At 40.6% G+C, this 27,217-nt stretch overlaps 1 protein-coding gene across 10 annotated transcripts in view; it reads left to right on the top strand.

The window, feature by feature from the left end:
- The window catches only part of ZNF521 (zinc finger protein 521), a 229,987-nt gene extending 206,101 nt beyond the window's left edge, over positions 1-23,886 (top strand). For all 10 annotated transcript variants that reach the window (XM_039548429.1, XM_039548435.1, XM_039548430.1 and 7 more), the window contains one exon: positions 23,056-23,886. In XM_039548429.1, coding sequence (XP_039404363.1) covers positions 23,056-23,085 — 30 coding nt within the window. In that variant the 3' untranslated portion in view covers positions 23,086-23,886. The remainder of the gene's footprint in view (positions 1-23,055) is intronic.
- The last annotated feature ends 3,331 nt before the right edge of the window (positions 23,887-27,217 follow it).

Raw genomic sequence — 27,217 nt, 5'->3', positions numbered from 1 at the left:
AAAGGCTATATGGTGTATTTATACCTCTGAAATGGAGTTGAAAAGGCTTGTCCCTAAAAATGTTTATTCTTTAGCATAGAAAGCTTTTAATAAGACATACTTAACACAATAAGGGCTTTTCAGAAATAGTCTTCTACAATCTCTAAGTATCAGATAAGGAAGCTGAAAGGTAGATGCATTTATAGGGTGCCTAGATTTCCCCCCAAAGATGAAAATCTTCTAATTGAACATCTGGACCATTCATTTCTCTGTAGAAGGTGGACATCACTAAAACAGTGTTCTCCATCCATTATCCATAATACTGAATTTTTAATTGATAAGGAAGTAAAGAAACTTATCACTAGTTTATTATTGAAATTTTCATTAAATTCATAAATCATTGAATTTTCATTAAATTATGATAAAGGAATTTGTACCTATTAAGATTTCTTTTTCCTGCCCGCAAGCTATTTCCAGTGCTTGCTTCTTTTTGCCTTAGTCTTATTGGACATAGGCTTAGATGTTTGCTCTGGTGTTTGTGCTTCTCTTGTCTCTGATGAGGAGTAACCATTTCTTTCTTATTTCCAGTCCTAGTATTAATTCCATAGGATCGGAATTATTTGGGTTGGAAGGGACATTAAAGATCATCTAGTTCCAACCCCCTGCCATGGGCAGGGACACCTTCCACAAGACCAGGTTGCTCAGAGCCCCATCCAACCTGGCCTTGAACACTTCCAGGGAGGCAACATATTGTGGTGTTTGTGGGGAGGAATAGGAGGAATAAGGTAGCCTTGTGGGGTGTTACTTGGAGTAAATGAATGAATTTGCTTTACTTTTATGCAGATGTTGCTGGATTAGAGAGGTACTGATATCCAATAGAACTGATGAATAATTGTACATTTTTTCTCAGTGTTTTATCAATGATGATAGTTAGTTTTCAATATGATGATAGCCAAGATTACATGATCTCAGCACCATTTTGCCCAATACAAAAATGATATGTCTTTTTGGTGAATTAGGACATTTCCTTAACTTCTTGTGACTAATAATTAGTTGCCCCTGGGGTAGTTAAGTGCCCCCACTTTACAAACATGAAAACTAGAGCAAGGAATAATTGGATCAGCAGTTGCTTCTCATCCTGTTCAAAAGGGACCTGGCCTCAGTGATTCACGCCCTTGCTGCTTCCCATCTGGACTCCATCAGCGCAGAATACCTGGGCATGAAGCCATCAGCCTGTAGGACGTTCCAGCTAATACAGAGAGCTGCAGCACTGGCCCTCAGTAGCAAAGGAGACCAGGAGCGTATTCAATCAGCTCTCTTGCTGTCTATACTGCCTTCCTACATGTTTGTCCAGTTGTGTTCTAAGACTCAGTCCCTAATTTTCTTGGTGGACTGGGTCAAGCACGTCTCAGAGATGACCTGAGAAGGTCTTCCCATTTTGTAACAATCTGGTAGCTGATAAAGTTCTGCTTTGTGAGTTTTCTATCAAAGAGCTGAAGCTTTTTTGCTGAGGAGCTAGAACTTCCTCACAGACTGGCCTGTGAGAGCATGGAACAAACTTCCACAGCAGTTAAGTATTACAATGGATGTCCTCAACTTATCCTTGTAAGAGCAGGGGGCACCTAGGTGTGCCAAAGGCTCCCTTCTCCCATATAAACGTACACCTGTATGTAGATTTCTAAACCTTCCTCAAAATCCCAACCCACAGCAACAGAGCTCTACCAAAACAAAATACACAGTTCCTTCCCCAGGGAAAGGATGAAAGAAAGAATGAAGCACTCATAGCAGATGTTACTTATGTCGCTTCAAACAGCAGGAGAACATTCTTAGCTCCTAGTACAAGCCACTGAAACAAAGCAGGACAGAGGCAGTATAGAAGAGTCTGTGGAAGTTTTACGTAGCTTAATGTGAGTCCTTCTCTGGATTTCCAGTTTTAACATTTTCTTGCTCCAAGGTTAGCACTGTTGAAACTAATCTTCTAGTTTCTTCCGCACTTCTTTAAGGGTTAAACTTTCCAAAGACCTCAGTATTGAAAAATGCTCCCAAAAACTCAACATTTTAAAACAGCCTTTAAAATACCCTTGACCTGAGCTGGAACAGAACTAAGCAAGCTCTAGGCTATTTCAAGAACTAAAGGCTTGACTGAGACCTTTAGTGGAGACAGTGGCAGAGCTGGGATTCAAACACTACGTTCTCTCATTTGGGGGTCAGCTAGAGAAAACTGCTAATTAACCTGGGCTGGGGTTGTCTCCTTGTGGCAGAGGCCTTCTGGGGCCAGCTGGGAAAGAGATTGGTGTAGGAATAGCATCAGCCATAGCAGAAGTGGCACAGCTACCTCCATGTAGGATTGTTTTGCCAAGGCCCCCACAGTAGTTGAGTCTGTGTACCATGTAGGTCCCAACAGCGAGCCTTCCATGGCAGCGGGGGAGACTGTGAATAATTTATACTCTTTACACAAAAACAGGCACAAAACTTTCAAACCTGCAGGATGTTTTCTTCACAAAGAAAAGGCCTCAAAACATTTTTTTAAAGTGAAATTGGAGATTAGTTTTGGCATTTCTAGGTCCCCAAGCTCTTAGGGTGAGGAGTGGAACATAGATGCTGGCTTTTTAGGCCCCAAAGGCCAGGAGCCAGCAGGGAATAACTTTGTCAGCTCTTCTTAAAAAGAAGCCTACCTGGAATCCAATTAACAGTTGAAGCTTTAGGCCAACATTTTCAAACTCAGTGGCCTATTTCTGAGAGGACGGTGAGCACCTTCAGCTGCAGATAAGGCCAGGGCAAGATGCTGGTGCTGAGTACAACAGGAAAACAGGTCATAAATGCCTGAAGTTAGGAACCTTGATAAAAGCATAGGTGCTGAGCAGCCATAGCCTCATTTAAAGTTTCAACAAAACACTTTTGATGACTAAATACAGGCATCACATTCATTAATGTTGGCCCTAGTCCTTAGCAGGCAGTCAGGTTGCTTTTTTCAGAGCAAATGCCTACGAGTCAGGAGAGCTGGATTCATTTGTAAGGTCAGGTACTTACTTGCTCCACACAGCCATGCACGCTCTCCATCTTGTGAGTGAGGATGACGATAATAATATGTGTTCCAGAGATACTAGGATTGTAATCAATGTTTGTGTTTTAGGGGACTAGACAGAGCTGCATGCACTGCAAGTTTGAGTTCTTTTTTTCCTGAGCCCTTACAGTGCATTCTGTTTCAGATAGGTACGTGTGCACCAGTATGTCGATTGAGTATCTTTCCATGTCTTTCAAGACTTAAAAAATTCAGGCTTGTGTTCCTGAGATTTGAGACTTTTTTCCCCTAGAAGGGAGAATTATTTTCTTTGCAAATTTTCTCAGAAAAGCAATCAAGAGGAGCACAGTTGAGGCACTCATGCATTAGCTCTTTAAGGACATACCTTCAAAGTGTTTCCCCTGCAAGTCTTTTGCTTCAATGTCAAACAAAGTTTAAATACAAAAAGAAATACTTTGAATTTCCTTCCACTGCCCCTTCCCTCCTGGGGATTGAGGGGTATTATGGACACATTAGGTTTTCATGCAGTAATTCTTTTCTAAATACGAAATTTCCAGGTTTGGAGCTTGTGAGTTCACCCGCCTTTGATTGGCCTATTCAAATGTAAACACTCCCTGTGGGTACTTCATTAGTTCATGAATATTTATAGGACATTGCAAAGCCCACCAAGCCAAGAGTGTCAGAATTTTTCAGGGACCATTTTGATTGCACTTAATAGTGCTTGTCAAAGATGAGCTTAATATTAATGTGTCTTATTTGTCTCCACATACTTCATATATGTGTAACTCTACATAACAGTCAGCCTGTGAAATTTTCTGCACTTTTTCCTGTAATAAGCTGGAAACAATATGTTCACAACATCCCTTATACATTCCCAGCAAGAACATTCCTTAAATTTCTGGAACAATTGAATTACAATTATGGGTTTGTTTTTTTAGATGCTTGAGTGATATTATTGATGAAAATACAGAATTAATTGGCAAAGACAGCATAGCCATTAAGTGATGGATATTACATTTAAATACACATTTTAATCTTGAAAAGAAATCCATACTTAAGGAACAATAAAATGGTGAAGAACTGAAAAGTAAATATACTGTCCTAAGTACTGAGTGACACTCATGAAGTACCTATTCAAAAATTAGCAAAAATTTATATTCCTTCTCCTTCTAGGGGATAGAGTCATACCCAAAAGTGTGTGTGCTTGAATATATGTCCCCATTTTGCCAACTTCTTCCTGTTTATACTCTTGTATGGCAGGATTCTTTTTGTAAAAGAAAAGTACCTATTAAAATAAATCTCATGCATCTCTTCTCCAAATTGACTCATATGGTCTGTATTAAATAGATTCTGCAATATCAGGTAATAAAGTGCAGTTTGTAATCCTTATGACATACAAAAATGTTAAATAACATTCATCATCTCCAGTCTGAAAGCACCAAGTGTTGACTCTGAAACGTATCCATGATGTTACATGTCAACATTAAAATCATAATTTCTGATTTTTTTTAGCAAATGGAACAATGAGGTGTGTGAGATTTCAGCCTAAAGAAGCAAATCAAAAGTTGCTGCAGAAAGGAAAAGGCAAAGAAAGGCAGAAGAATAAGGGAACAAAAAGCAGAGGAGTAGAAGAGAAGCAGAAAGGAGATTATGGGACAAAGAAAGAAACAAGATAGAAATAATAGTGCTTGGGAAGGCAAACATTATTTCTTCTGAGTGATGCTGATAATAATGATAAGGCACTTGTAAAAATAAATCATGGTAATAATAAGAGGAAGTTCAGTTATTACATAAAGGGCAATTTCTACCCTCAGTCCTTATGGAAACCTCAGTGAACATCAGGGAGTCCTGTCATACATAGACTGAGGGCAGGGAAAGCAGTAAATGTATTCCCTGACCCACAGATAATCATTAGAAATGGAATTCTGCCCTTTGCAGAAAATGAGGTTTTATCATCTGTGCCCTGAATGTTTCAGCCTGCACCTTGCCATTAGTCAGATCAGTTGGCACATACACCTGGAGTAAGCAGAAGAAATAAGCACTCTGTTTGCATATGAATATTTTCCCTGGTAGATCAGCTCAGTTCTCTTAATTGTCCATCCATTAATTTCTTGCTAATGTAGTTGATATCGATGACTGATTTTCTGTGCTAAACAGGAAGCACCACTTCTTCATTCTAGGACGCATTCCTTCCTACAACTGCCCTGCTGTTAGCTACCAGTAGCTGCCATTATATTATCTTTCATCTGGCCCAGAGCTGACAACAGATGGCCATCTCCGGGACTGCCATCAGTGTGACTTTATGAAGCATCCAGCTATGGTGTATTGAGGAGCTTCATGGCCAGTTCTGCGAATCTGATTTCCCTTCCCCCTACCCCACTGCTGGCCCCCCTCACTCCATCTCCATGAATAAGCTCCTTAATCCTGGCTCCACTCTCCACTGGTCCTGTCATTTCCCAACGAGCGATGGCACACAGTTATCACTGGAAGTTTGCAGCTCAAGGTCTGCCCCCTCTTCCCTCTGCAGCACTGGCACAAGGTTGTCTTTGCTCCCAGATCCTCACCCCTCCATGCTTTGTACCAAAGCATAGGTACAGGGGTTTGGTACCAGCAAAACTCCTAGCTCGTAAAATCTGTAGTTCAAACCCTACCTTCTTCCACCACAGAGCACCTCCTCAAGCTGCAGGGATTTTTTTTTTTTTTTTTTTAAATTCCACAAGACATGCTGCCAAACAAGCATTGAGTATATTAAGTGTGAAAGAAGCTAAAATATCGATCAGAGACCTAAAGTGGAGAAAAGTGTAAAATTCACAAGCATCCTGATTCCATTGACATGTTAGATCATTTGGAAAAGCTCTTTCAGCTGTGTGGCTGCTGTGCATTTTGGAGAAAGATATATTGCTTGCTCTTGACAGAGTTTTCTAAAGCAAGGTACCTCCAGAGCCAACCCGTATTTTACGAGAAATTCACATTTGTGTCCTTTATTGTGATATTTGCAGCAAGTCTACAGCTAGTGAGAGTCTCTGCCCTCAAGCTATTAAGGAGTAAGGCTCCATTGTTGGAGAGAGAGCAGCCGTCTGTGAAAGGCTGAGATGTGGTAGGCAAGATGAATACTGCTTAAAAGCAATGCTTGCCATGCTGTCATTTAGAACAGGAACACTGAGGATTTAAACGAAAGTGAAAGGCATGGTATATGAATCCTTTAAAACTGGTCAAATTTTCAGCTGCCAAAAATAACAAGTTTTCTCCATTGATAGGTTCATTGAGTAGGAGGAAAGTTGGGAGGGGATGAATTCCCCTAGGGAGGAGGTGCAGATAGTTTGGGAAAACAAGGTGTGGTCAGTGATTCATAAAGAGACACTCCAGTAAACAGCAAACTTGGCTCAAAAGTGGTAGCTTTTTTTTCCCCTTTTTTCTTTTTCTTTTTTTTTACATTGTTTTTGCCTTTTAATTTTTTTTCTGTTGGGGGCAGGGTGAGAGCATCTTTGGGCCTCTCCATTGTAAACATGAGTGAAAAGACTCTGGTGCAGAATGGCTACACAACTGGAAGTGTATGTTGCAAAAAAACATGTATATCCCCCAAGCAGAAAGAACAGCTTTTAGGTTTAGCTTTTCTACCTGTTATTGGGATTGGTTTCACCATGCTTTGATCAAACCGAGCCTGAAACATTTTGGATGGGAAAAGAGTGGATTTTTGCAGGCTCTTGTGATTTTTTTTTTTAAGTTGAGCTTCCTTTGTGTTCAAAGCTGAAATTGAGTGTCCTCCACCCTGTTAACAAAGGAAGAGAGAAAGAGATGATTCAGTTCTCACGAACCAATACTGCTGAGCTACACACGTTCCTACATGCGGCTTTAGTTGTTTTTCTGTGTTGTTATAGTCTCATTTTGCGGGAGAATCGCTAGGCACAGTCACAGATCATGGGTGTGTGAGTTTGCTCGGGGACACTCTGTGTCAGTGAATACTCTGCCTCCCCCCACACTTCCTGTGTGTAGATGTGTGCTGTGTAAGATAAAGAACCTCTGATATTGTTAAATATTAGTGGTGCATTTTGCTTTGCTTTGCATTTGTAAAGGTGAAAGGTGATTGTGCAGGAAAATGGAACAGTATATTTGCTGTGAGACAGGCACTAAGAACTCACTCCCATGCTCAGTTATAATTCATGACTGTACTGGTGGGAAGCCCTTATCCCTCTGTGGAGTTAATGCATCTCTACTGTAACCTGCTGAGAGCACCCTGTGTCCCCTCCCACCATCTGTGCATTCACTTGCGTGCTTTCTCTCTCCCCCTTTACTGTGAGATCTCTTGGTGTTAAAACTGTCAGACTACCAGTGCCTGGTGAAGGCGGTTTTATGATGTCTATTAATGTTGAATTGTCATTTAAGGGTGAGGAGGCAGGTAAAGGATATGTTACCATTTGTTTTAAGCTCTTGTTAGAAAATGCTGGGGAGCAAATAGACAGAAAGGTAGATTTGTTGCTTCAAACAGCAAACAGCTTTGAACAGTACAGAGAAATTGTCACAGTTCAGGGTAAGAGCTGTTGATGGCAAATGCATCTTTCTTCCCAATCTGGGCATATTTTACTGTTTCTTGGTACAGTGGATCTCTGTTTCTCCATGTCAAGATCTGAACCAACGGCATTGTAAATTGAATAATATTTATTTACCCATCAGCTGAATTTTATTTTCTACAAGTTGATCTACATTTTTAGCTGAAAAGCTCTCTTGCAGGCTCCAAGTTAGTTGCTTCTTTGCTAGCCGAGACTTAAAATTCATGTGACCAAGTGCTATAAGCTAGTACAGTCTTAACTAAGCAGGTAGAGTATGAAGATTTTTTATTATTATTATTGCTGTAAGGCACTGTCAGAAGACTGGTGAGACTGTCTAGCTTCGAAAGAATTGCACTCAGCTCACAGAGATTTAGATGATGCTTTATCAACCTGGCACTTTACCACAATATTAAACTCAGAATATGGTTAAAAGACCATGTACTTGACTGCCACGGCAATATTAATTTGCAGTGTTTCACTGGATGTAATCTCATGTAGCCTGTTGTTTGTATTCCTTTAAAACTTATAAATCAAATCCAGACCTGGAATACCAGTGTATGAACTTAACAGATGTGCTGCCATAAGGGACCTGCTAGGTTATAAACTGCAGAAATGATCTTTTTCTATTTCAGATTTCTAGCTTATTCCAGGGAGATTTAGTAACCACAGAAGTAAGGTGGAAGGTCACGCGTTAGGACGGTAGCACCCACCCAGCACTTGACGTTGGGTGTAATTGTCAGGAAATCCACCTCTAATCATTTTATTATTCAGTTGTAGCATCCACCAAAGCTCCTGAGCAAAAGTAGGGCAAGAATGACTTCAGTAGCTCTGTGTCCAGGTTTTCTTAGGTGAAAGATCACTTTGAGATGACACAGCTGAGTAGTCAGGCTGAAATCCTGGTTGGTATTTTATTAATTTTGCACCAAGATAAATCTTGAAATTCTGACAAACTCCATGACAGGTGAAATTCCTTCTTGCAGAATCTGCTCAGCAAGAGGCTGCTCATTTCGTTCTGTTCAGAGGCAGGCAACAGGAGGGCAGCTTTATAATCAGCCCTCAAAGGAGCCCCGGCCGCCCCAGAGCCTTGGACTGATTGAATAACTCCTGGGCCTCTTCCCCTAGGCCTCCATCAGCAGGGGTCCTGTGGAAAGCAATCTCCCGCAGACTGGCACTGAAGTGAGCTTTAAACTACTATTTTCTGCTCTCCAGAGGAGCCTGGAGTACTAAAAGATAGATGGACTGCAGATATTTTATGAGAAACTGTCAGAAGAAGAGCAGAGTAAATGTTTTTTTCCCTCCTTCGAGTCACACACTGCATCACTGTAGAATTTTTCCCAGAATCTTTCACACTGAAAGTTTGAAATTAATTGGTCGCTAACCTTAATTTTCCCCCTCCCTCTTATTTTTCTTTTTTTCCTCTTCCCTCTTTTTCTTCTTCTCTCTTTTTTTTCCCCCTTAAATATTCACTCGGAGGCCCTTTGCTTAACCACAGTTGCAGAAAATCAGTACCATTTGCACTGAAATATTTATAATGACAGAATGAAAAATTGGATTCATTTTCTGGCCTGTAGCCGAACAGTCTGCAACTTTGCACAGCATTGTTTAGCATCTCTCATTCCTTCCTTTCATTGGGGTCCTTTTCAGGCACACTCACACACGCACACTGCCCATGCTTCAGAGGAATGTTTAGCAAAACACAGAGCCATTTTTAATCTCAGCCTTGAGAAAACAACTTGTCTCTAACCTTGCCACCATCTGAGGGGGAACCAAAGGGGGAGGTCCCCGGGAAGCATGTAGAATTACTCTTACAGGAGAGATTATGGAGGGTGACATGCAGTAATCTGTCCTCTACAGTGAAGCAGCGTACGGCTGGAATTCTGCAAGTTGCTTTGGTGTGTTGCAGGGTAGGCAGGGTGGACTCAGTACCAGGCTGAATAGCAGGATCTCTCCAGAAAACCCTGTTCTGCCATCAGTTCCCTCCGTGGCCTTGAGAAACTCATTTGCCCACAAAGGAAAAGGTTGTCAAAAGCTCCCTTTTGTTCCTGAACAGAGACTGTAAAAATGCCCTATGCTTCTTTGCACCTCCAGAAAACAGAAGATGCTGGAACTGTACATATTTACTTCCCTTGAAGCAATGGTGTGAAGGTGAAGTGGTTGATGTTTGCAAAGAGCTTTGAAAATGAAAGTGCAGATCCTCAGGCTCCAATTTGCATCCCCTGCCAGTATAAAAGGTACCTTAGTCAGACAGCCAAGGATTCCCTCAGTACGCAGCAAATCCTGTTTCTTTTGCAAGCTGGGTCTCTATCACTCCCTTTTGGTCCTCACAGGCATGTCTCAGACTCCGATGAATTCCAGGGGTTTTTAATTGGTATAACAATCCCATGGGGCTATTATGAGCTGGCATAAGTTCGGGCAGTGTTAGGAATACTTTAAAATGCACTGAGGACTATGGTAGCCCACGATTCGAATGTTTAGGCTGCATGGATTTACAATAATATTCAGTGAACATGTAGGAATTAATCTGAAAATGCACACAATTTAGCAGAGAATTGTAAGTCTCTACAGATGTCGGACTCTTGTGCAGAACTTAATAGAGAAATATATCTGTGAAAAGAGGTATTTCAAAAACCCTTAGAAATTACTCCCTGGTGAGATTGTAGATTGTCTTGACAATGTATTTGTTTCTGGAAAAGCAAGCCCTGTGGCCAAAATATTAATTCCTAATGCCTCAAAAGAGGCTTCTTGAGACCATATTGGGCCGCCCAAGGAAGTGGGTTCGGTGCAGGGGTGGATTCTGCAAGGTGCTGTGAATCTTCTGAAAATGCAGGTGACAGAAATTGCCTATCAAGGTCCAAAAATGTTGTCTTGCTAACTTCACCCATATCAAATTTATGACATAGCTCTATTGCTGACAGCAGGTGTCTGTGTATAGTACTAAATTGTGATCTTTCAATTCCACATCACTCATCTAAGCACAAACTTTTTATTTCTTTGCTTTCTTCTGTAAAAGCTTCTTAATGCTGGCTCCCTCTCAATGCTCTTAGGAGCACAGTCTGAGCAGGTGTGCCTAGAAGCAGTAGGAAGGGGTGAACATCTGCTGTAGGCCTCAGTACAGCTCAGCTAACGCTGCAAACCATTCCATGGTTTCTGAGGAACACATAGTTCTTATCATTCAAAGTTTCTTACGAACTCACAGATTTGTCTTTTTACGATGTTTCCCAAGATACTTTGACAGGTCAGCCTGAAAGTGATGAGCGTTCTTACACAAAATGCATTGTCTCTTAGAAATTTTGCCTGCAGTTGTTTTACTTTAGTATCACTTTGATTTGAAAAGGAACTTCATACAAAGTGATGTGGTTTTAGGACATAACAAAAAAAAATCCAATATTGTGCTGCATGTATTACAGAGATTTCCTGCTTAGCCCTTATTATTGCTTTCTGATTTTCTTTTTTCTTCATGTATATAAATGAAGAGTATAATTTTTTTAATTTTTAACAGTTACTGAGAATCAAAACTAATAGAGATGAGAAAGAACATAAGCTTTAATTGCAAATATTAAATATGTTTTTAAACTGACAATTTGATAGCAGATTGCCCTGACTATTTAATCACACTTTAAGGGAGGTCATAGACCCAGAGTAGGCTCTTTCAAATCCAGATGTATTTCTTTGTTTGAGCTGACCAGGGCACAAATATACAGGTGTGTAATACGCCTTAGGATGCTGAAAAGATTTGTGGGGACAATAGACTCCAGACCACAGTGAAGTGACAGTACAGATGTAATGGAGTGGTGCAGAATTGTTACTGAACGTCAGGGACTGTAAGAGTAGCCCACAAACAAATGTTATATCTCACTGTTGAAGACAGTACCTTTCTAAGAAAGCTGTTTTCTCAGTGGGCCTGAACTGTTGTGTGGGTTTTGTTTGGAGTGCCAGTCTGTTTACTAAAGTTATTAGTTTATAAATTTTGCCATGGTAAAGTAACTGTGAGAGCTTTAAATTAGAATAAGTGCCACTTCTGTGTGGCAGGTTCCTTTGAGGGCTTATTAGAAAGCAGGCCTCCTGTTGCCTGCCCCTTTATGCATGGCACTATTGCTGTGGGTACTTGTTTATAGCTAAATTTTGAATTTATATAAGTGTGTGCTACGGTATGATGAATTGCCCTCCAATTGCGAAGATTCTGCTTTTTTTTTTTTCTGGGTTCAAGCTAATACTTTACTTTAAAGGGTTATTTTTATTAGGTGGGTTTAATTTTGATGAATTAAAATTAACTTGGAGTAACAAATTATATAAGATCGTCTGGGTTATAGATTAGCCTCACCATAGCTACAGCACATCTTTTTGTACAGGAATTAAAGTTCTGTTTCAGATACCTTGGCACTAAATGTAGACAGCAAATGAGTGTTGTCTCTAGTTATTTTCCTCATAAATGTGATTCTTTTCACTCAATCCAAAGATTGCCACACTAAAAACAGTCCTAATGGGCAACGAGGGGTGAAAGCAGCAGCTGCAGGAGGCTGGATCCCCTAGCAGGAGATAGCCAAGGAAACAGCAGTACCACAGCATCACAAGCCAAAGAAAGAGTTGAGGGGTGGGGCATTTCTTTGACTGTCAGTACAGGGTCAAGGCAGGATCTAATGACACGTCTGACTTGCAACATGTCACTGGCCAGCTGTCTGACAGGAAACAGAATGACCAACCTCAGAGAATGACATTTGGTAGGAGGATACTTCATCTATCTCAGGGAGGAAGGAAAACGGCATAAAAGGATGCTTCTTTGTGTGATACTTCTTGTTTGGGGGAGGAGTAATAAATTGTAGGAATTGGACTTCACTGCCTTCCCCCTTTTTTAGGTTCTGTAAACAGGAGAAAGTGAAAGTAAAATTCCTCCCATTTAGCTGTGGTCACATTTCACACTTCTTTTACACAAATGCAAATGAAAAAAAAAAACCAAAACAAAACAAAAAACCAGAAAACAGAAGACAATAGAGAATCCAAACTAATGCATTTTACAACCAACAACCACAATGACAAACATGAAATTTTATTGTCCTGGTACCACATGTTAGTAAATGCTCCAGATTTATTGATTTACAGTGTGTGTCTTCACAAAAATTAGAGAAGTAATGACTTTATTATAAAGGGCAAAATAGCATTCTGGTCTCTCTAAAAGTCATCTATAAAACATGGAGTTTCTTGGACTGAAAAGGGGGGAACTCAGATGAGGTTGTTCTAAGAACAAAATGTTTCAACATAGGGTTCTAAACTCTCTAACTAACCACCAGCTATGAAGGGAGAAAAATTGTCCTTAGTTTCTTTTCCAAGCAGTTGATTTGTAATTCACACACACACCAAGCCTGCCACATAAGCACTGTCCCAGCTCCTGCTATTCCTTGTTTGAAGAGCTGTAGGAATAAGGACTGTAAGACGTCCAAGATGGTCTGGCACAGTAACCGGTTGTGAAGGAAGTCAGAGAGCAAAATCCATGGGGGCCTCTGCTTATCAGCTCAGAAATCCTTGGCTGTTACCATCAAATCTGCTCAATCTGGCTTTCCTTGCAAACTGTCTTGAAAGAAAAAGATGCACCAATGTGCAACAGAGTTTGAAGCATTTAGAAGAGGAGGAGAGCTAGCAGAGCACCATAGCTTTTCCTTTTCTATCCTACACAGTCTAAAACTGAAATGCCATGGACAAGGGGAAAATTTTCATTTACATTCCTGATTTCGGGATCCAAAATACACTCCCATCCACTTCTACATTCTCTTAACTGGATGCATGTATGCTTGCTAGATGAATGACTTCCAAATATGATTTCCACATGCGACAGGCAGGTTTGTCAATTTTAAAACTGGGCTTGTTCAGGGTTTGCTTTCACCTGAGTGAAAATGTTGTTGGTCACTGTGAGTTAATCTCGGGCTGATCCATACCCTCCAGTGTGCTGAGTGCTGTTGTACAAGGCCCCACGCACCACCTGGCAATGTGTGGGGAATCCAGATTCCAGGCTGTCCCCATGTCACCTGGTAAGCACAATACCCAGCCTTATGTCAGGAGGTAGGGAGGTGAACTCAGCGATCGATGCAAGTGTGGGATGTGTCTGTCTGCATAATAGGAGTGCAGACAAGTTACAGCACTTTTCTTTCAGACTCTATCAAGAAACATGTAATTTCACTTGTAATTTTGTCCAAGGGGTTCTTGTATGCGCACCTGTGGAAAACTGGAAAGTATCATTGTTTTAAAGGTTGCCCTTTGCATATAAATCACAGCTCTGTGTGCTTCCCCATTTTAATTGGGTGACCTTTTGAGTCCTATGGACAGGAGCTTAAATTCTGGACCGGCAGGTTGGTTGAAGATTTGAAATCGATTCATGTTTTAGCAGTTATTCTGCTTAAAAGCAGAGAAACTAAAATGGAAATTTCAGAAGAAAAATTCCCCTTGGAAAGTTCCTTTTTGCAAGTCATAGAAAACTTCATTGCAGACCAAATAGGTATGCATAAAATCCAGATTCATTTGTCAGTTTAAAATCCTTGAAAAGGATCAGGATTCATTGAGTATGAGAGAAAGAGGAGGAGTAAGAAACATGTAATGTTTCCAACAGGACATTTCTGTGCAATTATCAGTTTAAGCTTCCATTATTTGTCACTAATTACTGCACTGAGCTGTTAAATATTTAGTAGTAGTTTGTTTAATTGCGTTTGACCTATAAAGGAATCTGTGCATAGCATAGCTCCAGTTCCAGGAGCCAGTTTCTCACTCACAGCCAGGCAAATTTGTATTCACGTAAGATGAACACATATTGTCAGACAAAGGGGTTTGTTTTTGTTGTTTAGGTTTGTTACCTCTCTCTCCCCCACAGATTTATTTGTCTTTAAGGTATCTGAAATCAGAGCACAAAGTAGAAATGCTGCCTGTGGATGTAAAATGGGAGGTCGGTCAAACTTAAACTTGTTTACAGATGTTGTAGTTTAGAAAGCACCAGCATGATAAATTAAACATAAAGAAAAAAAAAAAAATAAAGCAGAGCAATAACTAGCCCATGAACACGTGTCTTGTAAAACACTGACTTAATCCCTGAATATCTTATTAGGCAGTATTGCCTATCAACGCTTGTTGTCCCCTGTTACTCTGTTGTACTATAGCTGCAGACAGATCTGTATTAGTTCAGCTTTGGGTTCTGCTTGCTGTGTCTGACAGGGTGAAGAGACTTCTGGCTGTGCCCTCTGCAGAGGGTGTGCAAGAATCGATCAGTATATGAGCAATATTCACTTTGTTTTAAACCCTAAAGGCCTGGCTCTATTCTTGCTTGTTCCTATCTTGAAACTCCCTTGATTTCACTGGAGCTTTCCTTAATTTATACCAGGGTAACCATAACCATATTCTAAAGTAATAAGACTTTTGATATATTTCTCAGAAGTGCCTCCTTCTGCCTTTTTTGTTCAAGCTTTTATTCCCACTTAATGAACAATTTTCTTATTGGGGAAGAATGCTTGTATATTAATTTCAAACATTTGCAATATCACAAAAGCCTTGTTTTTCTACAGAAAAGACTTAGACCTGGATCCTGATTATCAGTACAGCCCCTTTTTGAAGAATTGTTGTGAACATGCCCTGACCATTGCCCCCCTCTCTCCATCACCTTCTCTTTGATGGGGTAGTGCACACACCTTTCCCACGCAGCCAGGCACACCTTGCCTGAAATGGAAGACATTGTGGCAAGTTTCACTGCATTTCAATGAACAGCAGACAGAGTGAGGGAGGCTTATGGGAGGCGATTGCCTGGCACCATAGGTTAAAACAGCGTTCGAGCTACTCTGATTTATGTCAGAGGCTTAGCTGGGAGCCCCCTGCCAATGCTCATAATGAGGAAGGTGCAAGGATGGTGAACAGGCATCTGTGTTTGTGTCTGTTCTCTTCTGGTGACAATGATGAAAGTCTTATTTGCTGTACCCAGGAATATATGTCATTCTTTTCCATACAACAAATCTGTGATATATGTACTCGCATATAGTAATGAATCCAAAAGGAATCATTGACATTTTACTAGTGACTTACTGGAAGTCTCTGAAGAAAAATAGGTATCAGGGGTTTTGGTTTGGTTTGGGTTTGGTTTTAATTTTCAGTTTGCATCCCTGAGAACATGCTCTCCAATTTGAGATCTTTTTTAAAGGTAGTTTTTCTCTGGCCCAGCTGGCAGTGCTGAGTAGAAGAACCAGAATACTGAGAGTTTTACATAAATATGATAAAGAGTAAAATCTGATTAGCAGTCATGCTATTTCAGAAACATTAACATAATATCAAATCACATAGCTTAGGTGAATTAATTTATATGAATGACTGCAGTTCAGTGTAGACTTTCCTAAATTATCATTGTCAACAGTGGTCAGTCATGTCCTAAGATGACCACTTAATTGGCCATCATGTCTGAGAACAGGCCTGATTCTCAAAGGCTGGTAAACATCAACTCACCACACATAAATGGTATTTATGGGAACACAGATTCTCTTGGGATTTGGCCCCTTTTTTTGTTGTGGAAATAGCTCTGGTTTAGTTCAGATCAATTTCTTTGGGAATCTGAAGTTTCAGAGACTGTATTGTGTTAGGTCTGTGCTGCTGAGCAAACTTGGCCTGGATGAAACTCCATGCCTACTTTAGTGTATTTATAAATTCATTGTTGCTCCTCCTGCTCTGCCAGCTGCACTGCAGTACTGGAGATGCTGGTGGCAGGGACACTTTGCTTGGATTTTTTCTGTTCTCTCCAGAACTCCAAAGTATCCATTCAGCCTCCTACTTTTCACCTATGAAAAACTATTAGACATCATCTCTGTTCTAGCTCCCTCATTCACTCAGTGTAAGTGTGACCATTGAAATATATTCGTGTCAGAAGCATTGTAATTCCTGGGGTGAAGCACATCAGAAACATTTGTTAGTTCCAACATTTCAGATACAGTAATTAATTTCTTGTAGTTAGTGTTTTATGAAAGGAAGGGTGGGGCCTGAGAGGGGAAATAATCGCTCATTTGTTAATCAGCTTCAACTGAAGTTGCTCTTTTTGTATTTCACATATGTGAAAAAGACAGAAATGTTTACAATCTTAGCGTTCATAGATGCTCTGTCAGTACAATTAAGGATTATAGAGTCATAGAATGAACCTGGATATGTCCCTAACCTTCAATTAATTCATTTGGTGGACTGCACTATGGAAGTCATTACCCTTAGTATTGGAACCCAAATCCCACCTATACTACATTTTTACTCACATAGCAACTGAGCCTTAGAAATCCACACTGAATATTCTTAATTGCTTGCAGCAGCAGTGCAGCCAGGGCTGTAATGTGTTGGGGCATTGAAAGTAAGTTTACTGCTTTCAGATGCTTCAAAATGGCCCAGATATTCTACTGAAACCAGCTCCTGAGCATGCAGATTTGGTTTCATGTCTGATTTGGGGTTGGCTGAGTCTCTTCCTCTCCTGGGATGAACATCAGGAAAAAAATACTAACCCTGAGGTCTGTGAAGCTGTGAAATAGCCTCCCAAGAGGAGCATTGGAAGCTCTAATTAAAATTGGACTGGGCAAAACACTTGAAATTACACTATAGGCAATAATCCAACACTGGCAAGATGGGTGGAGAAAACGCCCTAATGGGTCTTTTCTGTCTTTAAATTCTATGAATTCTTGTTCTTCTCTTTTATTATGCTATTTCACCTTTTTGTTTAATGGTGACATAGTGTCACCTAGAAAGTATTATAAGACACTATTGTGAGCTGAGTGAGATGATGTTAAATGTCAAAAGAAAATGCAACAGTTTTTCTGCAGGTTCACAGTGATTATATGGAGAAAGGAAAAAGAGAAGCTGACTGTAAGCAAGGGACACGAGTGCAGTGGTTTTGATCTGTAAGACAGTGGCAAATGCACTGCATGCCTGCAATATGCATGTTTATCATTTTGACACTGCATTTCACATTCTCTGCTTATGAAGAACAGCCACATTCCACCAAATCTAACACAGGTGTGGAAAAGTCATTTACTGCAACTGCGTACATCACTCAGATTGCTGGAGACATCTTCTATCCCAGGGTTTCACATATTCCCAAAGACCTCGACTAAATAATGTATTTTTACATGCTAATTTATAGTTTGTATTTAATCTTAGTATCACACAAATCTAAGTAACTCATCGATTCAATCCTTGGGTATAATCATATTACAGTTTACCAGGAAAGAATCCTTCAGCAATATAATGGGGCCTTGACAAGGAACTCTGTGCTGCAATACTGAAGCAGCACAAATCTGAAGAAACAGTGTGAAAACTAATCCTTTGTGATACCTTTTTTATAGTTTAGTCTGAAAAAGTTTCAGTTATTTGGTTTTGGTGTTACCACTTAATACTCCTCTTCCCTCCTCCCTCTCCTTTCCACATGGTACAGTATTCCAACTGTGTCCAGTACAGAGCTTTCTGCTCTGTGAGAGGTCATGACAACCAGTTATGTAATAACGCACCAGACTGAAGTTCTGGAAAGCATGTTGATCCTGTGCTAGGTTTTGCTAGGCTTGCCTTCCCACGAGCCTTTCTTTCTTCCCCTTTCGTTCTGGAAAATCCAACATCCTCTTCTTAGCTGCAGACAGTTTGAAAAGCGTGGTACAGGATAAGAAGTTGGAATAAAAAAGAAGGGAAGAGAAGCAGAAAATCTTGATTAGAAAGTATAATTTAATAGAACGGGTATTGAACCAAATGTATTGATTAATGTGGTAGATATAGTACTTATATTGATTCAAACTAGAGATTTAGTACTAAAAGCTGTAAGCCAAAAAGCTGTTGCAGATTGCTACAAAAGTCAGTTTAATGCTGTCCTTGAGAATGCCTTCACAAAGAAATTCTTCTAATGTTTGAGGAGTAGGTAGAATGCGGTATATGTCAGTTTGATCCCGGAGGGTTTTATTTTGTACTCTAATAGCTGTTACGAGCCTACATTATATCCAAGGAGTAATTTTCCTTAGGGGTGCCCAGCTCGCTTTGTGTCAATATTCTAGCATTTTAAGTCACGTACAGTATATGCTTCTGGGAACAGTGCAGGAGCCAGCCAGACTCATAATGGTCTGCATTCATTAATAAAGGCAGAAGCTTCTGTCCCTCCATTGCCCACTACAGGGATGCCTCCCTGGTCTTCGGGGACCCGTACAGACACATTTAAAGAAAGCTTTATTTTGAGTGGGCAGGAGATGAAATGCAGGACTTGCAGGCATTTCCTAAGTCAGCTATATGCCCGAGCACAGGGGTGACCTTAATGGGTCAAAGAAGAATGCAGGTCAAAAGACTTATTATCCAGCCTGTTGGAAACCAATTGCTTTTGTTAAAAAAAAAGTAAATTGTAGCGCTTAAAGGTTGATAGTAATATAGAGTTCTGTTTTACAACCTGGAGCTGGATTGCAGTGTGGTGGGGTGCATTTTTATTTTTTTGAATGCAAAAAACTACAAGATGGTCTGTAATGTACACAGATAAAGGATTCCAGATAAGTGATAACATGTAGGGTACCATAATTACTTAATCAGTGATGATTGATTTCTCATGTTTGTGTTCTTGAACTAAGGAAAAAAATAACATGCTGCTGTGGTACTGTTACCATCTGTTGAAATAATGCACCTACATTTCATCTTTATACCTCTTCATGTGTACCCTCTTTGCGCTGTTTGTCAGGTACAGCCATGTCTTGCTTCATCTGGTCATAAAACACAAAAGTCCCATTTAAATTGAATGCAACTGCAGTTCACATTAAGGATTCTAATGGGCTACTGAGTCTGTGGCTATCTGTGGGTATTTTTTTCTTCGTTAATTTTGATGCTGTGGGCGGCAACTTTTTGCTAGCTATTACTTCTCATGTTCCCTCTGAAACACAAAGGCGCGCACCAAACAACAAGAAGTATTATTACCTCTTTTGTCTCGAGCCTTTCTGCAAAGAAATCTTTCTGTATTTGTTTGCCAAGGAGATTCTTCCACGCAGTATTATCCTGAAATTCTTTGCATGTTTTCAAGTCCTTAACACTAATAACAGGGACATCTCAGAGCATTTTCATCCAGGAAAGTGGTGGCATGTAATTTTATAGGAGGTCACATAACAGTTGGGATTCTGGATTCAGCTATCAAAAATAATTATTTCTAGGAATAGGGCAAATGCACTTAAAGAGTTTATTTTGGTTGTGAAATATACTGAGTTCAGGTTTTCCCAGGTAATATACCTGCTTTCCAGATAACACTGAGACACAGAAATTTTGGCTGTAGGAGTTTCCCTGGTTTGTGTCTATACGATAACAAATGCAGTGACACACACACACCTCCTGCTTCCCTGTTCCTCCATTTTGTGCATGCAAAGCTTGCATTTGTATTTGCAAACTAGTGTCTCCTCATGAGCTCCCAGCTCTGGGAAATTGGAACACAGCTGTTGCTGAAGGCCAGGAAAGATTATAGTGAGAAAAAATATTTTCCCCTTTCCATGGCTAAGCAGGAAATCGACATTTTTGCTTTGTAGGGAGACTACTACATAATTAAACAGATGTGCTTATGCACAATCAGATTTGGGGGAGGCAAAGAAGGGGAGCATATGATACCTCCTGTACTTCGGTAAATGACTTCTCTTTGGCGAGTGGATGTACTAATTGCTCCAAACTCAGGCAAAGTAGTTGAAGTTTCTGGAGGAGGCGTGTTTCAGGCTTGTCTAGCGTGTCTTTAGTGAAGGGCAGCGTGCTCTCCGAGCCACACAGGGGATCTCAAGTGTAATATTGTGCTCTCCCTGGGTGTGCCGCGCTCCCATGGCCCTGCCGCGTCCCTGCCGGCGGGAGCTCCAAATTCTGCTTTCCCCGCCTGCCTGATCTCCCACTGCCGGGGAGGCGGGAGCTCGCTGCACACGAGGCAGAGAGACTATCGGAGTCGAGATCTGCTGCGTGGGAAATAGAGGAGAATTTTTGCCCTAAATTTTTAAACACAACACCCCTCATAAAAACAACAACTGTTCATAACTGGGATTAATGTTTGCAATTTTCAGTCACTTAGACATGGGGTCTCCAATAGATGGCGTTTGGTAGAGTGGAATATGGCTCTCTGTGGGATTACAGAATTCTCTTCCTTTTCTTATCTCTCTCCTCCCATCCTTTGCCTGCTTGTCTTGTCTATGTTATGTTCCTGAAGCGCTTCCACTTTGTATTTTTTTGCAACTTAGCCAAATAGGTATTTCTCCCTAGTCCCTCACATTTGGGGAGCCTTAATTACTTTGGAAACAGTGTTTTGTTTTGACTGTTTACAACAGTATAGTTGCCTTTTTAAGGCCTAAGCTGTTCAAAGCATTTCCTCATGTTCCTATCCTGCCCTGTCTCATTCTTCTCTGCAGCACTTGCTTGGTTTTTTCTATTATTTCTTCATTATCTCCAGAGAATCTCATTTTGCGCCAGGGCACAGGAGTCAGGGACACTGAGAGCTGGGGCAAGTCAATCCTTATGCTGTGTTTTATTTTGTTTCCTTCATATTTGGGCATTTTAACTTTTTAATCAAAAATGTCATTGCAGCGAGAGTTACGGCTGCAATCCTAAAACACCTTTTGACTGCTTCATATGCAGCTGTTCATCCAGCTTCATACTGATTATGCATTTTTCACTTAGTGAAAAGAAATAAAAAATGGGCATGACTGACGTGCTTTCTCTCAGTAGACTAGAAACAAAAGACCCCCCCCAAATATCTGTGTGCAATGTAACGATTGGTATATTACTTCACCTGCTCAGAAGCAGAGAAGAAAATCAGAATTCAGGCTGCCACCCCATATTTAACTTGTCCTGTTGTTTCTAGGTACTGCAGGGTCTCTAATAAGCCTGTGGTGCTATGCTGTAAGTGCTGCAATAAATGGACACAACAGGATGACAAAAGGACTGGCTGTCAGGCTTAACTCTTAATTTCCTTGCTTTTGTGCTTTAAAGTCAAAGCCCATTACCTGTGACCAGCCAACATTTTTGGCTGCATCTATTGTTACGGCTTTACAGCATTTTAAAATTATTTTATGGGAAGGATGAGGAACTAGATGAAATCAAGTGGTGGAGCATATTTTTTTGGCCTTGGACAGTCTGGAACTCCTGCCATCAGCATTAAATCATTTTGTATTCACATCTGGAAATTGCATCTTTGAGTGTCACTGGGTCATTTTCCTTTAATCTTGAGAATGGCACTACATTAAAAATTCCTCAGTCTTACTGTAAGATCCTTTCCTTGCCAAATGTCCCATGAACTATTATTTGTGTGCGTGCAGAGTTTAGGGAGAGCGAAGGAGGATGGGAGAGAGGATTCTCAGACTGGTCTGCAGTCACGCTGTGTTTCACATTCATTTCACCGTGGCTGTTTTCATGTGCCCTTTCATGGGTGGCTCTGGAGGGTATGGTTCAGTAGATGTTCACTTTGTTGTAAATGATGACTGTCTTTTGGGAACAGGTTCATCCTAAAGTGCGTTAGTCCAAAGAGGTTTAAAGACAGATTAACTTAATAAAATGGAGTGAAGGGTCTGGATGTGCTGGGAGCAAATCATGGGATGTGACACCCCTGCCCTCTGGGTCACTGGCCCAAATCTGGCCCCGAAAACTAAGGGGAAAATTCATCACTAATCAGTGGCTGCCCTGTTGTCTGAGAAGCAGTATTCACAGACATTTTCTGGTAATCTGTGGATCCAGTGTACATTGTTGAAAATTTAAGATGTATTGGCTTGGTCCCTTGCTCTTACGTCAATGCTTGTGAAGGATCTGAGCCAGTACAGGCAGCACATTAGCATCTTTCTGAAAGTGGTCAATTCCATTTGAGGGCTGGTAGGAAAGAGGGTGAAACTGGTGTTTGCTACTTGATTTGGTGATTACTTGTACAGGAAAGGAGAATTTAAGACTCCAAAGTCTGTGCTGTGTTACTACACATAAGGCACTGCCTTAACCTGAGGCAAAATACCTGTGGTTTTTGGTGACCAAAGGGCAGCGTGTGCCAGCCCCTCCTGTTTTCTCATCAGTCTCTGACCTCTCTAGCAGAGAGCACCTCTTACCAGACTAAACTGGGCCATACCATGTGGGGGAAATAGGTTTTACTGCAGGAGTGCATTTGAAGCAGTACCACAGTCTAGGAAGCACACGCCAGTTAGCGTGAGACTTTTATGGCAAATGCACTTCTCATTTTCACAATGCATAAACCATGAGCTGTGTGTAAGCAGACACCAGAACTACTGACCTGGTCTGCAGTTTCACTGGGGCAGGTCAGCCCACACCTTACCTGGAGACCCTTCTTGTGGCACATGTAAAGAATACTGGTGTGAAACAGCTGGGGAGAACGCCTCTCTTCCATAATGATGCTGTTTCTGGCTAGTTTAAACAAGGAGGGGTCGAAAAAACTCTTTTTCCAGCCAATCATTTTGCAAGACATGTTGGAAGAATTGTTTTTGCATCCTTCTTTCACACAGAAATGTCTGTCCTGTGACTAAGTTGTTTCTTTTGTTTTTGTTGCAGAACCATACGATGACCCAGCACAGCAGTTAGTGCAAGGCCCGACTCTTCCAGAGAATTCTTTGTGGCACAAAAAGGGAACACATTTTACTCTTTGCACGAAACTTTCATTGTTAATGTATATTATTCAGAATCATTGTATTGTACCATAAAACTTGTATTATCGAAACTGTTGGATGTTCATGTGTTTGAACTTTTGAGCACCGGATAGACTTCCTGTATATAAAGTGTTGCACATGTATTATGTTGTCTGATACTAAAATGGTCTTATAAAGACAAGTGGACTTGGGCCCTATTCAAGAAAGATACAAATAATAATAATACTGTGTGAGGGGGAAAAAATAGCTTAACAAAACAAGTCATTTTCAAGGAGGAGGGAGAAGGTAATAGCTATGTTCCATTACAGCTCTGTTTGGCCTCCCTTTCGTTTAAACTTCAGTCTAGAAATCTCTCTTTTGGTATACAAACGGATGAATCTAAGACTATTTTTTATTGCTGAAGATTCTTGCAAAAAAATATGAAGAGACTCTTTCTCACAGAGCAGGAACCCACAGTTGAATAAGGCCCATATATATATTTGTAAGCCTTGCGATATGACAGATAGCATTACCATATATGCAATAGTTGTTATGTAGTTTGTCAAAGAATTTTTTTCCTGGATACCATTTGAAGCTTTGAGTGTTCAAGACTTTCCTTAATGATTTCACATGGCCAAATTCTTGAATCAGTTGAACTAACCTGTATGTTACTGTTATTAATGTTTACTCTGCGGTCTGAACCTGGAGATTACTGGAATTGTTTTCCAAAAGGAAATAAATTCAGTTTACCATTATGTGTGAGCGTGCTTTGTGTCTTGTCTTTTTCCTCAGAAAGTAGCATTATTATTACGGCTGCTGTATTACCTAAAGAACCACCACGGTCTGGACTCCCACTGTATCAGGATCTGTACACTGCTCAGTAGGAAAAGGTTGCTTTTCTCAAAGGTAGGCATTTAAATAAATGTAATAGTAGAAACAGATCTGCCAGCCCACTTCAAGGCAATGTGTGCTTGAGGGTGATATTCACTGTTTTCTGGGTTTATTTGTTTCTTTCATTTGTCTGTCTCTGCACACACTTGACACGCTGGTTGCCAGCGGAGTCACCACGCATCTTCTGTGTATAATTATCAGTAAATTTAGATGCAGTATCACTTAGTGAGCTGGGTCTGGTACTGATGAGAGGCAGCCACCACAGCTCTGCCAGCAGCGCTGTTAAGCTGCCATCCCCCACCCTCTCCTCTGGCATGGGTAGCAGAACTGGAGGTGATGCACACCACGGGGTGATGCTCACTGGCACCACGCCCCGGGGGGAGCTCTCACAACACCTCACAGCTTTGCTCAGGTCTGAATTGGCTCCTGACTGCCTGCAGTTCCAAGGAGAAGAAAAAAGGGGATAAAAACTCTCCTTGCCTGCCACTGTCCCCCACTACTCCAGCTCACCGACAAAAGAGGACCAAAAAAACATTCCCCGCTATTCTAGTATCTTATCCTATTGCTGGAATCCTGGTCTTATCCCATGGAAACCAGTGCTGCTGAAATATTGCCTTTACACAGCCACACATCACAACAAGTCCAAATGTCTAGAGCTGCTTCCCTAGTGCTGTCAAGGTAGATATAAAGCGTGATTTCCAATTTGCTGAATGTAACAATTTGACTTCTTACAGATGGAAGACAGAAAGAAAACAAGTAAAGTCAGAAAGTGTCTGGCTACCAGATATTCCAAGAAAAAATGTGCCATATTGAAAACTCTGGCTTTGAAAATATTGTGCAGATTTTGCTAAATACAAGAAAGAAATTCCTAGATTTTGTATGAATATCTCATTTGTGCTGACAAAAGGATAAATGCAGTCATGAATACACAAGGCTTGTAAAATGCCAGCTCAATTTATAAGTCAGAAATCGTTCCCATTCTTATTCTCATTAATATATTACTCATCTCAGCCAAATTGAATGTGATATGTTCTTTATTTTTGACAGATACCTTAAAGGATATAAGGCATTTCAGCCTTCATGTGTGAAAGTGTGACATATTGGTTAAGACTGAAAATAACATGTCTGTAGTATAGTTCAAGTATATAAGAAATATTACACCCTACTGTTTTTGTAAATGCCAGAGTGCCACTGAGTTGAGACAGATGGTAACAAGGAAAGATGCAATCTTATAATCAAAAGCTAAAATATGTCAAAAATATGTTAGCAAGCAAAACATAGTCTATTACTAGCGTCTCTTGTCATGACAGCTTGCAAAACATGCAAAGATGTTGAATTTCTAGATATGTAAATAAAGGAACAGTAAACACAGCAACAGCAAATGTGGTGAAGACTTCAGGCATCAATTCTCCCTTGAGGTCAGCGCAGGGGAATAGAGGGGTCTTGTGGCCACGGGCAGCCCCAGGTGGCTTCTGAGAGCTGGTTGCTGGTATCAAGTGCTGGAATCCTCTTACCTTTTCTAAACTAACAGTTTTCTCAGTGATACCTAAATAGCTGTTTAAATAGATTATGGAAGACATCCGAACTTCCCAATGAGAACTGAGTATTGCTTGGGGAATTACCACAGCATTTAGAAAAATCAACAGGAGAGGCAGATCATCTTGCCTGTTGGAAGAAGAGACACGGCACTCTGTGTGCGTGTGCCTCTCTCTGCCCTGGGTTAGCAAAAGCTAAGAGAAGCCCCTCCTCATGCCCTTAGCCTAATGTAAAAGGATAAATCTGTTCAAGGGTTGTGTGGATAGACTGATGGACAAGGTATCCTTTTACCTCTGAGACCAGCTATATTCCCAAGATATCAAGTGGACATGAGTTTTGCTCTAAGTGATAGTTTAATAAAGCAATTAGTCCTTCTGCTTGTTTGCCGGAGCTATGTTTAGGAAATGTCACAGACCTAACGCAGATATAAATACAGAATTTGCACTGCAAAAGTGAAGCGACCTACCCAGACAATATCTTGAGCACTGGATTTATGAGGAAATGCACTGATTCTTTATCTGAACAAAAGATTGTCCAGGAGTAAGCATGTATTAGGCCTTTATGACATTCAGCTACCCTAACCCAGAATTTCTACCATCATACATGTGTTCATACCAGTTGCCTCTAAGTTATTCTTTCCAATCCATTTTAGGCGGTTCAGTCCACATGGAGGTTATCGGAATTCTTTTGGTTCACTCCAAGACCAGTGCTCTCACTGCTTTCCCTGATTTACAAGTCACTTTACATGAAAAAATGCAAAACCCCATGAAAAAAAACCCATGAAAAATGTTTCAAAAGCTCTGCTAGGACGCATTAATAGTTATCCCTTCCTTCTTAATAGCAGCAGAAAAGCTGAAGTCCTTTCCATGTCTCAGTGACTGGACTTTATTAGTAATTCTGGCATGACCACTCACTGTTTCATTACCACTGTCCTCAACAACAGAAAAAAGGGAGACATCCCTTCCTTACCAACATATGGCATTTTCTATTTATAACAAGATTAACAATTCATTCACACCTTGATTGAATCCCACTTTATTGAGATGTCACAACAGATTCTCACAGCCTGCAAAGGGAAAGACTTACAAATGTTAATATTGTGACAACCAGGACACATAAAAGTAAATGAATTATAATTGGTGACAATTAAAAATAGCTCAGTGTGAAAACAGAATATTGGGCTGCTGCAAAAGCCCTGTCTAGGATGAGGCAACGTGAAGGACTCCATAGAATAAGACTGCCCATGAATTTAGAAATGTTACCTTGATTCCTGCTTAATGTGTTCAGTCATACACTGATGCTCGATTAATGCTCACACGCCCTTTATATCTTAGTGGGCAATGTGCCATTCTCTTTAAAGTATTTGCTTCACTGCTCTATAGCAGCACAAAAATAAACAAGTTTAGGCCTATTCTACCAGTTCCATTTAATATGTTCACTTTCCCTCCCTATGTCACTTGCCTTATTTGTATGCAGAAGATTTCTTTAATTATTATTATTGTTGTTGCTGTTGTTATTAGTCGTAGTGAACTGTGAACGCTACAGCAATGGAGTCCCCCAGGAGCTGGACAGTCCCTGGCCACCAACCCTTGTGTGCAGATCTTCTTCTGTGTGTGGCACACAAAAGCCTGACAAGGTCTCGCTCATGTTTCAAAGCTCGT

Source organism: Corvus cornix, chromosome 2 (assembly GCF_000738735.6).
Source record: "Corvus cornix cornix isolate S_Up_H32 chromosome 2, ASM73873v5, whole genome shotgun sequence".
Lineage (NCBI taxonomy): Eukaryota > Metazoa > Chordata > Aves > Passeriformes > Corvidae > Corvus > Corvus cornix.
This window is presented reverse-complemented; position numbering and strand designations above follow the sequence as displayed.